The sequence below is a fragment of the Rhinopithecus roxellana genome, chromosome 1 (genome assembly GCF_007565055.1).
Source record: "Rhinopithecus roxellana isolate Shanxi Qingling chromosome 1, ASM756505v1, whole genome shotgun sequence".
Taxonomy (NCBI): domain Eukaryota; kingdom Metazoa; phylum Chordata; class Mammalia; order Primates; family Cercopithecidae; genus Rhinopithecus; species Rhinopithecus roxellana.
This window is the reverse complement of record NC_044549.1, coordinates 41,180,478-41,196,163: the sequence shown is the minus strand read 5'-3', so window position 1 is coordinate 41,196,163 and position 15,686 is coordinate 41,180,478. Positions and strand designations below refer to the sequence as shown.

At 39.7% G+C, this 15,686-nt stretch overlaps 1 protein-coding gene across 2 annotated transcripts in view; it reads left to right on the top strand.

Moving 5' to 3' along the window:
• Window positions 1-15,686, top strand: part of GPR156 (G protein-coupled receptor 156) — an 87,189-nt gene that overhangs the window by 51,477 nt on the left and 20,026 nt on the right. The window contains exons 3-5 of one of the 2 annotated variants that reach the window (XM_030941624.1): window positions 7,456-7,585; window positions 7,837-7,947; window positions 14,452-14,565. In XM_030941624.1, the coding sequence (XP_030797484.1) occupies window positions 7,456-7,585; window positions 7,837-7,947; window positions 14,452-14,565 (355 nt within the window). Of the gene's footprint in view, window positions 1-7,455; window positions 7,586-7,836; window positions 7,948-14,451; window positions 14,578-15,686 lie in introns of both variants that reach the window. The other variant, XM_030941619.1, reaches the window with a different exon arrangement.

Below are 15,686 nucleotides of genomic sequence, written 5' to 3'. Positions count from 1 at the left end.
CAGCTGCAAGCAGCAACTCAGTCCAAGATCAGCAGATTTTCTGAAGCCTGGGGGTGGGATGCATGTTGTTAACCTCTGATGCAGATGTCTACTGAGAGTCTGTAATCTGTGTGGTCGTGAAGATGAGATCTCATCCATCAATTGCTTGACAAGGGCTATCATCATATCTCTGGGCCTACGTGGCCCTCAACACACAATGTGAGAAACATATTGGACAAAGGCATTTCCTGAGAGAATGCTCCAGCAAGAATTCAGCCATTGGCAAAGAATCTTTCAAGTGGCCCTATCTCATTGGAGACAAGTAAACATATATACACATGGGCATATGTGAATATACACACTCCTCCAAGGTGCTACACTTTCCTAGAAACAAAGAGAATGAGAGAGGAAAAAGCTTTACAGGCATCCTGTTAGGATGCTTTCTCTCATTTATTTTTAGACTCTTTTCAGCTCTATGCTGAGAGCGAAAGCAAAGGAAGGGCTTACCCAGAATGTGAAGCTTTTTAGTGAGGGTTTGGGGTGTGCAGATTTGCTAACGTGGTGAAAACCCAGTGTCTATGGAAGTTCACAGCATCCACAGCACTCAGAGCCCCCAAATATATCTGGCCCTTGTGTTCACTAATTCCAAGGAATTATCAGCAATTCCAGGGGACCATGGGGATCACCCTGAAACCACTACAATTACCCAGAATGTGCCCCTCCTAACACATAGGCATTGAACAAGTTCCTAACTCCCCCCCAACTCTCACAGATCTCTGGTACTTTAAAAGCCTTATGGCACACATGCCTAGCCCTCAGCCTTCTGCCTAACAGGGGAGTGCTTTGCCAGTGAAAAATAAGATTAGGGAAGAGGACAAAGAAAGGAAGAAGAGAAGGGGTTTCCATATCCATTAATGAATTCATTCAACAGATGGTTATGGAACACTTAGCATTTTCCAAAGACCGTGCTATGGTGTGAATTATAGAACAAGAAACAGCCTGGGTTTTGAGGAGTAGAAACTGTCCAGTAGAACTAACATTAAAAGGCAGTAATATAACATGACAATTGTACTGATGCACATAGACCCTGGAGTGTTGTAGGGACATAGAAGATGGCACCAAACCTAGACTGAGGGCATCATCTGTACAGATACATACTCTTATTTCTTTGAGTCCTGTGAGGTGAGTCACTCACAAAGAAAATGTACAGAAATAACTCAGAATAAATAAAAAGATGGATGGCATAGTAAGCTTGGCAGATCGATGTTGGAGAACATCAGTTTTGGTGGCAACAATCTGCAAGGTTGTCTAATTTTCTCCTGCACCTCTCAGCTGCCTGGATGCAAAAGCAGACAGTGGATTGTGGCTCTGATCTGAGTTTTACTGGGCAGATGCTACAGAAGGGCTTGTTTGAAAAGGGAATTGGGTGTTATTGAGAGAACAGTTCAGATGACCAACCAAGGATCTGAAATTGGGTTGAGATAGGAAGAGAGACTGATAGACTATGAGGAAGCAAAAGAACCAAGTGACTGGAGGTCTGTAGGCTGTCAATGTACAAATGTGGTAGGTGTAAGCACATGACAGGGCTGGAGGGTAGGACCCTCATTCATTTATTCCTCAAATGTTTATTGAGTGCCTTCAGTGTCCAGGTAGTGTTCTAGTTCTGGGAGTACATCATGCACAATTCTATTGGGAGGAGAAAGCAATAAACAAAATCATAATAATAAGTAAATTATGTAATATGTTAAAAGGTAATAAGTACTATGGTTGGATGGGGGCAGGGGAAGAGAATAGAGCAGGATGAGGATTCAGAATTCCACAGACAGGGTATAATTTTAAATAGGGTTGTCATCATAGCCCTGGTTGAGAAGGTAACATATGAACACACAATCAGGAGAGAAAGAGGATGAGCTATGCAGATCCATGTATTGAAATATTCCAGGCAGAGAGAACAGCCACTTCAAAGCCTCGCAGTGTGTGAGTGCCTGGTGTTTTCAAGGAACAGCAAGGAGGCGTGTGGCTGGAGTGGGGTGGGTCTGGAGAAGATGTAAGAAATGAGGTCGAGAAACAACAGGGATCAAATGTGTAGGCTTTGTAAACTCTGGTAAAGACTGGCTTTCCCGCTGGGAAATAGAGAGTCATTGTGGGGTTTTGAGCAGAGAAGTGACATGATCTTATTTCTCTTTAATGGATTACTCTAGCAGCTATGTTGAAAATAGACTTGAGGGAAGTGCCAGGGTAGAAGCAGGGAGACCAGTTAGGAGGCTGTTGCAATAATCCAAATAAGAAATGCAAAGTAAGACTTTGATCAGGTGGTGGCAGCAGAGGTGGTGAGAAGGAGTTAGATTCTGGATGTATTTCGAGGATAGAGCCAACAAGATTTATGACAGATTGGATGTGGGTGGTGAGCAAGAGTCAGGATGACTCCAAGGTTTTTGGTTCAGGCAAATTGAAAGGTGGAGTTGCCATTATCTGAAATGGGGAAGAATGTGAGCGATTGAGAGGGAGGCTTGGAGTTAAATTTTGAACAGATTGTACTCAAATTGGTGTTGGGATATTGGTATTTAAAATTCCTGAAGGAGAACCATTCTGAATGACCCTAAGACCCAGAGTGTAACCTGGGGATGGGTGTCTGAAGAGGAATAAAGTGAAATCATTATGATTGAATAATTTAGAACTCTGGAGGCTGAAAGGCTAATGAAATCTCCTAGGATGTTCTACTGGGATGGTGGCCCAGGCACGAGAATAAGGAATGGGGTCAGGCCTTATGATAGACACTTTAAATACAAACGGGTAGAGGTCCCACTAATAGTAGCTTGAGGTGTGCAGAATTTTAATTGGGTGCAGATTAGAGTATACATTAGAAATAAGCAAGATATTAAAAGATCAAATTTGCTGAAACACATCAGATAACATTATGATAAAGCTGTTTGGAGTTTTATTTGAGATAGATTTATAATCCCATTGTAGCATGGATCCAAAATAGTAAGTTGATAAAGAAATCGGATACATTTTCACAATTTAAATCTTAATTGTTTTATTAGAAAGCATTTTGGAAAGACATTCATATTTGGTTTTGGATAGGTTAAAGCTCAGTGATATGATTTACATCAATTTTTGTAGCATTTTAGAGAGCATGGTCTTGTGACATCTTAGGAAAGTTTTCTGTTAGTCACAGCATGCCAACAAGTACCTTGTGCTCCATTCTTTGGCCATGTTTTCCAACTCAGTAACTCCAAATAAAATGAACTGCCAAGTTCAGAAAGTAACATTTGATAAAGTTTTGCAACATCATACCGTTGAGCTGGTGGATGTCACTTAAGCATCTGAATTCATTAGAGACTATTGAAATGATAATGCAGAATTATACAGGTTTTGCAGATGTAGTTTGATATTTACCTATATGTATTGAAACCTCACTTGAGGATAGAAAAGTCAAGAAAGTTCCTGTCTTACATTTCCACTCAATAAATGAAGAGGAAGAGATAATGAGATAGCTATATAATCCTTTAAAAAAAAAACAAAAACTTCACCTTGTTTCTGACTGACAGTAACCCAATTCAGGCATTTTACTCTTCATAAATGGAAGACAAGTATTCTAGATAGTACTGGCTATCTGTAATTAAGTATACAATATTGAAATCTATTTGCTTTGTGGAAATTATGTGTTTGTGACTGACTAAAATATTCAACTATGTAGGTTTCATCTTTTAGCTCAATAGAAAAATATAAATGACATTGGTGGCTGAATTCCTACCAACGTGGTGGCAAAGACATTCCCCAGACATACATAATTCACCTGCTGAATTGGAGATGATTCACCTTTCAGTGACTTCACAGGTGTTAACTTGGCCAAACAAAAAAGGGAAATCATCTTGTATTCATCTTTTGTTCCCTGAGGCAAGTTTTCAGTAAGATTGCTCAGGAAAAATGTCACAATATGCATATGTAAGTCCATAGTATGTCTATTTGAATAATGAATTAGCATCACTGTCTGAGAGGTGAAAACTATTCAATGTATATTTTGTGGAAAATGACTAAATTGAGTTCCTCTTAGCTAAATCAGAAAGAGAAGGAATCCTCAATCAGGATTTCATGAGTACTGTATCACTCAAAGGAAAACTGGTTGTATAGTGGTACTCAAATAAAATGGGTCCAAAGAAAAATTATGAGAGAAACTTACCGATCAGTGATCTAGACCAAACAGACATGTGGCTGTGAAATCCAGGCAGTTGCTTGGTGATGAGGTCACCGTCAGATAGTCATGGCTTATGTGCAGGAACATGAGAATGGCCATGGGGAGGAATAGCCGGGTTATAGGTCTTGCAGGAGTCCACCCACTGCTTGTGCCATTGCTCAAACTTCTGACTGCACCAAGTGGCTGATGCCAGGTCAGCAGTACTCTCTGCTCTGAATCAGTGTCAGCACTGGTCTCTCTAATGGAGTACTTTTCTTTAAAAAATGCTTTGTGAAGCTGCTGGTTAGCACTGTTCTTAGTTCTGTAGTTAATATTCACCACATATTCCCCTTCTTTTGTGGAGAGATAAAGAAATTAAGGAAAATCACTCTCCATAAGTCCACAATCTGAAGACATGGAGGCTGAGGAGGCAGACCTGAATGAATAACTGGATCATACAATAGGGCTAGATCTTAAATTTGGATACAGGAGACTTAAGGTAAACCATAGAAGATTGTTCTTTATACCTGTAGCTCTTTTGCTAAATGATAAAGGTGGTATGTTAAGATTAATGAGTCTGAATGTAATGTACAGAATGTACTAGAACAGAGAAAAATTGGTGTTTACTGAGAGCTGAAGGTTACATCAAATATCTAAAAAGTAGTATTTTTTCATCATCTTAAAGTTTGCAAAGAGTTTTGGCACATACATCATCTCATCTTTGCAATAACCTGTGGGGTAGATACAAAAGATGATATTATTTTCATTTTACAGATAAGGAAATAGGAGCCTGTTTCCTGGTCAGACAGGCTTAGTCAGCTGTGAGTGGCAGAGCTGGTATACCCACCTGTTACCCTCGACTCCAGTTCCATTGCTCCTAACATGATTGTATCCTGGATAAACATGGTATCAAGAATGGAGAGGCTGGGCACGGTGGCTCACACCTGTAATCCCAACACTTTGGGAGGCTGAGGTGGGTGGATCACCTGAGGTCAGGAGTTCAAGACCAGCCTGGCCAACATGGTGAAACCCCATCTCTACTAAAAATGCAAAAATTAGATGGGTGTGGTGGCGCATGCCTGTAAACCCAGCTACTGGGGAGACCGATGCATGAGAATCGCTTGAACCTAGGAGATGGAGGTTGCAGTGAGCCAAGATTACCCCACTGCACTCCATCCTGTGCAACAGAACAAGACTCTGTCTCAAAAAAAAAAAAAAGAAAGAAAAGAAAAATGAACTTTGGGAGGCTGAGGCAGGCAGATCACTTGAGGTCAGGTGTTTGAGACCAGCCTGTCCATCATGGCAAAACCCTCTCTCTACTAAAAATACAAAAATTAGCCTGGTGTGGTGGTGGGCACCTGTAATCCCAGCTGCTCAGGGGGCTGAAGCAGAAGAATTGCTTGAACCTAGGAGGCAGAGGTTGCAGTGAGCCAAGATCACACCATTACGCTCCAACCTGGGCAACAGAGCAAGACTCTGTCTCAAAAAAAAAAAAAAAAAAAAAAAAAAAAGGATGGAGAGCGAGAGAAAGCTCAGAGACTTTGAAATAAGAAGTGAAAGAGGCCTGGCACAGTGGCTTACACCTGTAATCCCAGCACCTTGATAGACCAAGGCGGGCAGATCACTTGAGGTCAGGAGTACAAGACCAGCCTGACCAACATGGTGAAACCCGTCTCTACTAAAAATACAAAAATTAGCTGGGCGTGGTGGACAGGCGCCTGTAATCCCATTTACTTGGGAGGCTGAGGCAGGAGAATAACTTGAACCAGGGAGGGGGAGGTTGCAGTGAGCCAAGATCGTGCCACTGCACTCCAGCCTGGGCAACAGAGTGAGACTCTGTCTCAAAAAAATTTTTTAAAAAAGAAGAAGTGAATGAAACCTGGCAATTGATTGGGTATTTCTGATAAAGAAACAGAAGGAAAGGTATTCCTAGGTTTCTAAAACCTGGAAGAGGAGGACAGTGAGATTATAATATAAACAGCTGATGTTGGCAACATGCCTATTATGTGCCAGGCCAGTGTGCCAAGCAGTTTGCCATATTGCCTCATGAAATCCTCACAACTCTTTGAAGGTAGATCATATAATTATTATTCTCATTTTAGAAAGGGTATGCACGAAAGTTGCTCTCACTTTTAGAAAAATAAGAAAATCTTCGCTCCAAAACAAGGTTGAGCTCAGTTGGACTCACTGGCCTATGGTGACAGTACCTGGGGCCTGGGACATTGGTTTGGTGTTCTTGTGTGTATGGATGTATCACAATGCCAGACACAAAGTAACTAAGCTGTGCTCATAGCAGTTATGATGTTTGCAAATCCAGCACTGCCAAACTGTTTAGTGCCTCCTAGGTGCTTTGCCTGTGGTTAGAACAAGCTTCACTAAGTGGCTAGTTTTGCCTTGGCCCTAGCCTTTAAGGCAGCCTGCCAGGTCACCAAGAGACATAGGTAAGAATGCTTTCCTCCTTAGTTATGATTTAAAAATAAAAGTATAGCAAAGTATAATTATCAAATGACTTTTAGTAGAAATATTGCATTTATATACACTATTTAGATTCCAATTCTTAAATACAATGGCTTTCTTTCTTGTTACTTGTAATTAATTAGTATCAGTCACTGTCCAGTGTGAGCCTGGCATTGCCCTTAGGTTAACCAGTTCACATCCTGAACCTCTGTTGGTGCCCGGGGTATTTGTCTGTACCCCTGATTATTCACATCTCCCTCTCACTTTCAAATTTGTCTCTAATCTCATCTAAAACTGTTAATACTTGAGAAAAGGCCCTTCCCCAATTTCCTGCTTCTAATCCCTTTATCCTCTTTCTTTCTTGGTCAAGTAGAGGAAAACGGTTTACATATCAAATAAAGCAAATAGTATATGGAAAAAAAAAAAACTGTTTCCAAATAGTAGTTTACCTTACAGCTCATTTCTAAGGGCTCCAAACTCTGTGGGTATCTACCTGCTGGTTATTAATTCACTAAGCTGCACATGGCAGTCCCCTAGCAACCATAAACTTCATGGATAAAATCTCAACTCTTCTCCAGTACCACCTGTTTGTAGGTATTCAGCCTTCTTTTAAAAGACTTGGAGTTATACAAGCAATAAGTGCCAGAGTTTAGTTCTTTTTGAAAATAAATTTAAAGAAATCATAAGTTTTCACAAGGCTGTAAAGTGTTTTCTTCCCAGTGGTCCTTCACTCCGAGGCTGCACTGGAGATTACGCTGGTGAGGAAGCTTTGATCTCATAGGTCTTTGGCCTCAAGGCAAAAGGTCATGGCTGTAAGCGTCTTTCTTCCTGATCCCCTCTAGGATTGTGAAGATGTCCAGTCCCAATCTGAACATTGTGACCTTACTGGGCAGTTGTCTGACTTACAGTAGTGCTTACCTCTTTGGGATTCAAGGTGTTTTAGTGGGGAGCTCAATGGAAACTCTCATTCAGGTAGGTGAAGTTTTAAAATTTGGTTTTGACTAAAATGTTAAAGTTGTGATGATTTTTTTAAATCAGCTGCTCCCATGGGTGGTGGTTACCTTTATCCTTGGTGTGGGCACTTTTCGAGGCAATCCCAGAACACTTGGTGAGGTTCATTCTGTACCCCATGCCCTCTGTGGGACCCAGACCCTGCAAATCAGAGTGTGTGGAGAACTGACATAGGTTCCTCTTGTGACTCTTCTGTCCCCTTCCACCTGTAGATAAGACTGTCCATGCTGTGCATTGGGACCTCCCTTGTGTTTGGCCCCATTCTGGGAAAGAGCTGGCGACTCTACAAGGTGTTTACCCAAAGGGTGCCGGACAAGAGAGTGGTAAGTAGACAGCAAGTACACAATGCTTGATTGTAGATGGCAGCTTCAGCATTAGTTAACAGCTGGAGAAACTCATGCAGATGACTGAGCCTAGCCCTTTTCAGGACATCCGAAGTTCTTGTTTCTCATTCCAAACCCTGGAATCCTGCGGCCTCATAAGGCCTCAGGCCTGGAAGGCTGTGGATCACTGCTGTTGAAGATAGGGCTTCAAACATGGGCTCTGGTTCCTATGTACCCCAGGCCCTGTGGGGACATGTGAGCTGGCCAATACCTGGCGCCAGTGTGAGGCCAAACAAGATGCCCAGAGACTGTTGTTTGGCACAGGTGTGAGCTGGAAGTGAAGGGAGGAAGAGTGATTACAGAGAAACTATAGCAAGTAAGTAGTTATTTCCTTCCCTGGAGCCCAGTTCTTTTCTATATAGAAGGCAGAGAAGGATGTGCCCAGAGAAGTGAGCAAGGAAGAGCAGGAAGAATCAACCCTAAGTTATGTAGCAGCCAGATCACCGACATGTCCCTGAGATCAGTCATCAACTTAACCACATTTCCCCATATTCTCAGGTTGTCTGATGAGACTGCTCAAACCTCAATTCCTGACCAGTATCCTCATTGGGTATAGGCCCTGCCCAGACCCAATATATCATTCAGTTGGTGTTTACTTCTCTGGAATGATGGGAATTTTTTCTTAGCAAATGTTATTGAATGGCGCATACTTACCAAAAGCTTAGCTGTGAGCAACCATACCTGTGAAGAAGATTGCCTGAAAGGACAAAAACTGCATTCATCCCTCAAGAACACTGATTTCTTTTTTAAACATAGCTTTATTGAAGTATAATTGACATGCAGTGAACTGCACATATTTAAAGCATATGATTTGATAAATTGTGACATGGATATACAACCAAGAAACATGGTGCATAATGAACATATCCCTCATCTTCAAAAACTTCCTTGCAACCCTTTGTTATCTCCCTCTCCTGTCCAATCCTTATATCCCTTGTTCCTATCCTCAGGAAATCATTGATGTGCTTTCTGTCACTGTAGATAAATTTGCATTTTCTAGAGTTTTCTATAAATGGAATCATACAGTATGGACCCTTTTTTCTCTGGCTTATTTTACTCACATAATTGTTTTTATGAATATTATAGTTATTTATGTTGTGTGCATCAATAGTTCTTTCTTTGTTATTGCTGAGTAATATTACAATGCATAGACACACATTTGCTTATCTGTAGATGGATGTTTGGGTTATTGCCAGTTATGGCGATTAAAAATAAAGCTACTATGAACATTCATGTACAAACTCTTTGTTTAGACATAGGCTTTTATTTCTCTCGGGTGAAAACCTAATTTTTGTTTAGAAAAAAATACTTTAAGAGTAGGACGATTGGATCATATGGTAAGTGTATATTTAACTTTTTAAGAAACTGTCAGATTGTTTTTCAAAGTGGTTGTACCATTCTGCATTTCCACGAGCAATGTATGAGAGTCCATTTCCTCCACATTCTTGGCAACATTTGATTTGATCAGTCTTTTTCATTTTAGGCATTCTAATAGGTATGTGTGGGAGTATCTCATTATGGTTTCAAATTTGCATTTCTCTAATGCAATATTGAGTATTTCTTTACATGCTTATTTGCCATCCATACACCTTCTTTGGCAGACTGTTCAAATCTTTCACCCTTTTTTTTTTTTTTTTTTTTTTTTTTTTTTTTTTTTTTTTTTTGAGACAGAGTTTCACTCTTTCACCCAGGCTGGAGTGCAGTGGTGTGATCTTGGCTCACTGCAACCTCCGCCTTCCAGTTGCAAGTGATTCTCCTGCCTCAGCCTCCGAAATAGCTGGGATTACAGGCACCTGCCACCGTGCCTGACTGATTTTTGTATTTTTAGTAGAGACAGGGTTTCATCATGTTGGCCAGGCTCATCTCAAACTCCTGACCTCGTGATCTGCCTGCCTTGGCCTCCCAAAGTGCTGGGATTACAGGCATGAGCCACCGCACCCAGCGTCACCCATTTTTAAATTGGATTTTTTGTTGTCTTATTATTGAGTTTTGTGAGTTCTTTTTATATTCTGGATACAAACCCTTTATCGGATGTATGATTTGCAAAGATTTTCTTCCAGTTTATTCTTTTGTTTCTTTTACTTTCATTTACTTCAGAGTGTCTTTCAAAGATATTTCTAATTCTGATGAAGTCGAATTTACCAATGTGTTCTTTGTTTTCAGGTTTTTGTTTGTTTGTTTGTTTGTTTTTGTATTTTTAGTACAGACTTTACCATGTTGGCCAGGCTGGTCTCAAACTCCTGGCCTCAAGTGATTCACCAGCCTCAGCCTCCCAAAGTTCCAGGATTACAGGCATGACCCACCACACCTGGCCCCATTGTGTTCTTTTATGGATCATGTTTTTGGTATTATATTTAAGAAATTTTTGCCTGACTTAAGGCCCCAAAAGGTTTTCTCATGTGTTTACTTCTAGAAATTTTAGAGTTTTAGCTTTTACATTTAAGCCTATGATCCATTCTGAGTTAATTGTGGTATATGGTATAATGTATTGATTGAATTTTATTTTTTTACATACAGACATTTGATTGTTCCAACACCATTTGTTGAAAAGATTGTCCTTTCTTCACTGAATTACCTTTGTGCCTTTGTTGAAAATCAGTTGTCCATAGGTGTGTAGATCTATTTCTGGACCCTCCATTCTGTCTCACTGATGTGCCTGTCTCAACAGCAATACCGTATTACCTTGATTACTGTAGCTTTATACTAAATCTTGAAATCAGGGAGTATTAGTTCTTTGGCTTTCTTCTTCTCTTTCAGTGTTGTTTTGGCTAATCTGGGTCCTTTGAATGCCCATGTGAATTTTTGAATCAGTTTACTGATTTCTACAAAAATTCTTTTGAGATTATGTTGAATCTAATAGATGAAATTGTGGAGAATTGGCTTCTTACTAATGTGTATCTTTTTTCCCATGAACCCATTTATTTAGCTCTTTAATTTTTCCCATCTTTTTTTGTACTTTTCAATATTGTTCTTTCACATCTTTCATCAAACTTATTTCTAGGTATTTTATATTTTATACCGTTTTATATGTTATTATTTTTTAAATTTCACTTTCCAGTTGTTTGTTGCTAATATATAGAAATATAATTACTTTTTTTTTTGTTTGTTTGAGATGGAGTCTCCCTGTGTCATCTAGGCTGGAGTGCAGTGGTGCGATCTTGGCTTACTGCAACCTCTGCCTCCCGGGTTCAAGCGATTTTCCTGCCTTGGCCTCCCAAGTAGCTGGGATTACAGGTGCCTGCTACCACACCCGGCTAATTTTTGTATTTTTAGTAGAGACGAGATTTCACCATGTTGGCCAGGTTGGTCTCAAACTCCCGACCTCAGATGATCCACCTTCCTCGGCCACCTGAAGTGCTGGGATTACAGGCATTAGCCACCGTGCCTGGCCACATAAATATAATTAATGTTTATATGCTTAGCTTGTATACTGCAACCTTTCTAAAGTACGTGTTAGTTCTAGCAGCTTTTTTTTTAGACAGAGTCTCACTCTGTCGCCCAGGCTGGAGTGCAGTGGTGCAATCTCAGCTCACTGCAAGCTCCGCCTCCAGGGTTCACACCATTCTCCTGCCTCTGTCTCCCGAGTAGCTGGAACTACAGGCACCCGCCACCGCGCCTGGCTAATTTTTTGTATTTTTAGTAGAGACGGGGTTTCACCATTCATAGGATGGTCTCGATCTCTGACCTTGTGATCCACCCACCTCGGCCTCCCAAAGTGCTGAGATTACAGGCGTGAGCCACCGCGCCCAGCCTCTAGCAGATTTTTATAGTCTGTCAGATTTTCTACATAGATGATCATATCATCAGTTAATAAAGATAATTGATTTCCAATCTCTTGTTTGATTGCACTGGCTAGAAACAATAGTACAATCTGAATGGAAGTGGTGAGAGCAGATACCTTTGTTATTCTTGATCCTATGGGGAAAACAGTCTTTCAAAACTAAGAATGATGTAGCAGTAGTTTTATTGTAGATGCCATTTATCCAGCTGGGGATATTTATCCATTCTTATTTTGCTGAGAGTTTTAATCAAGAATTGATGTTGGGTTTTGTCAAAAACTTTTTCTGGGTCTATTGAGATGATCATGTGGTTTTTCTTTTTTTAGTTCATTCACGTGGTGGATTATGTTAAATGGTTTTTTTTTGAACCCTTATACAATAGACTTTATTTTTTAGAGTGGTTTTAAGTTAACATAAGAATTGAGCAGAAGGTACAGAGGTTTTACATATACACTCTTTCCCCACACATGCATAGCCTCTTCCATTATCAATATTCCCCATCAGAGTGTATATTTATTACAATTGATGAACCTACATTAATACATCATTATCACCCAGAGTCTGTACTTTACATTAAGTTTCACTTTTGGTGTTGTACATTTTATGGGTCTGGACAAATGTACAATGACATATATCTACCGTTACAGTATCCTACAGAGTAGTTTTACTGCTCTAAAAATCTCTACGCTTCTGCTCTTTATCTCTTTATCTGCCCATATGTTAAATGATTTAGGGTGTCAAACCAACCTCCATCCCTGGGATAAACTCCACTTGGTCATGATACATTATCCTCTTCCTAATTGTTGGACTCATTTTTATAAAAACTTTGTTTAGAATTTGTACATTCATGTTTTTAATACATATTGCTCTGTAGTTGTCTTGTAATATATTTTTCTAGTTTTGGTATCAGGGTAATGTTGGCTTTATAAAATGAGTTGGGAACTATTCCCTTCTTTTCAATTTCAAGAAGAATTTCTATAAAATTGCATAATTAGCACTCATGTATAAGTACGTTACAATAGTAAGGTACTTTATCCCTATTCCTATCTTTGGTGTTACGTTTTAAGCCCCATATGATTCTTTTGTTTAATAAATCAATTATCTTTTAAAATATTTTATTTTTTTATTTTTAAGACCCAGGACAACATGCTGAATTTTGTTATTTTCTTTAGTGATATTTAAGTAATGAAAACTGATCTTGTATTTTTCTGTTTAGTTACCTTTTCCAGTGTTCTTAATTTCCTGTATAGATCCACATTTTGGTCTCATATTATTTTCCTTTGCCTGAAGGACATCTAACATTCCTGTGTGGGTGTGCTACTACTGAATTCTTTCAGCTTTTGATTATCTGAAGAAGTCTTCATTTTGCCTTTGTTTCTGAAAGATATATTACTGAGTATAGAATTCTAGACTGAAATTTTCTTTTCTTCTTCCAGTACTTTCAAGATATTCCTGCACTGTCTTCTCACTTGGCCTTGAATCTGATGAGAAGTCTCATGTTTATTTTATGTCTACACAAAATGTGTCTTTCTTCACTGCTTGTTTTGAGTAGTTTCGCTTTATCACTGGTTTTGAACAGTTTGATTAGGCAATTGGTTTGTTTTTAATTTTACAAACACTTTCAATCATATAACTGGTTGTGCTTCTTTCTTTTCATTGGTTGTCAAAAGCTCAGATCCACATTTCTTCTGCTCCAATTAGTAAATGCTATTATATGTACACTCTTCATCTGAGCCTTCATCATAATTCCCTTTATTTTCTATCTTCCCTGATGTTTAATGTTTTAATCCTATCACAGTATATATTTTTCTCCATTTTATTTTTGTAGTCACAAACTAACACATTCTCTTCATCCTAAGTCTAATACGAATGGTCCCTGACATACAACAGTTCAACTTACAGTTTTTCTGTTTTACAATGGTGTGAAAGCAATCCACATTCAGTAGAAACCATACTTAAAATACTCATACAACCACTCTGTTTTTCACTTTCAGCACAGTAGTCAATACATTTCATGAGATATTCAACACTTCATTATAAATTAAGCTTTGTTTTGGACGATTTTGCCCAGGTATAGGCTAATATAAGTGTTCTGAGCACATTAAAGGTAGGCTCGGTTAAGCTGCAATGTTTGGTAGGCTAGGCATATTAAATGCATTTTTGACTTATTATATTTTCAACATACGATGAAAATGGTTTTATTTTTGATGGTTTTATCAGGACATAACCCCATCGTAAGTCAAGATCGTAAGTCAATCTGTAGTTCATGTGCATATAATGAAAATGCTAATGATTCCTTCTGCATCTCTGAATCTCACCCTCTCAGTTAATAGTTATTAACAGTGTAGTGTGACATCCATGTCTTTGTGCTCATATAAACATATAGAAATAATAGTTTATTTATTTTATGGAACACCTTGAGTCCTTTGTGGGAAAAGGTAGGATATGAAGAAGTTAAACAAATGGAAATGTGTAATGCTAATAATGATATCAGCATAGAAGTCATTATAAATGTTTGGTGTCTGTTTCATTTTTGGTAGCTACATTTGAAGCTCCTTGGGAGGGCTGACCTTGGAGCATATAGCTGAGAGCACTTGGGATACTCTAGCCCGTGTGTCATATAGCCAGTCAACAAGGAGAAGTTTTGACCTTGACTCTTTTACAGATTATCAAAGACCTGCAGTTGCTGGGGTTGGTGGCAGCCCTGTTGATAGCTGATGTGATCCTGCTCGTGACATGGGTGCTGACTGATCCTATCCAGTGCCTCCAGATTCTCAGTGTCAGTATGACGGTGAGGGGCCAAATCCCTAGGGAATCTCATCCCCAAACTGGACTGACCTCTGTGGATACACAGGAGTCATCCTTGCAACAAGAAGATAAAGGACTCCAAGAGGAGGGAGAGTCAGGAGCTGTGGCTTCCATGAAATCCTTGCTCTTGTCTGCTGCCACTCCCAATGCTCCTCCTGCCCTAGTGTCTCTTTGTGGGCATACAGTGAGATATCAGCATGCTGGAATCTGTCTGGCAGTTACCGCCACTTCCACATTATCAATAATTAAAACTTTCAGCTATTGGCAGTTACCTTCCCCTAATTGTAGAGGTGGAGGTCGTAGTTTAAGGTGGCCTTTGGAGTCAGTCAACCCTGGTTCAAATCCCAGCCCTACCAAGCTCACTAGCTGTGTGACCTAAAGTTATTTAACCTCTCTAAGTCTGTTTCCTAATAGGTAAAATTGAGATAATACTACTACCTATTGCATAGGGTTGTGGCAAAGATTAAATGAAACAATGTAGGTAAAAGACTTAACCGTGTCCAGTACATAGTATTCAATTAATAAGAAGTATGGCCGGGCATGGTGGCTGGTGCCTGTAATCCCAGCACTTTGGGAGGCTGAGGCAGGCAGATCACTGGAGGTGAGGAGTTTGAGACCAGCCTGGCCAACATGGTGAAACCATGTCTCTACCAAAAATACAAAAATTAGCCAGGCATGGTGGCACATGCCTGTAATCCCAGCTACTTGGGAAGCTGAGGCAGGAGACTCTCTTGAACCCAGGAAGCAGAGGTTGCAGTGAGCTGAGATTGCGCCACTACACTCCAGCTTGGGCGACAGAGTGAGACTCTGCCACAGAAAAAAAAAAAAAAAAAAAAAAAAAAAGTATTGTATATCTCCAGCCTCACAAGGGGCTTAGGAATACAGTAGAATCATGGAATTGTGACATTGCAAGATTAATGTTTAAGGATTCAATGATTTGCAAAAAGCAGGTGCATAATGAAATAGTTTATAATTTTGTTGAGGCACTAATTTGATAGGGGTAGCAAAGCACATAACTGAGGGGTAAGCCCTATTGTCACCAAGCACACAGCTGTTAGCCCAACTTTATCATCTGTTCTCCTAACATATAGT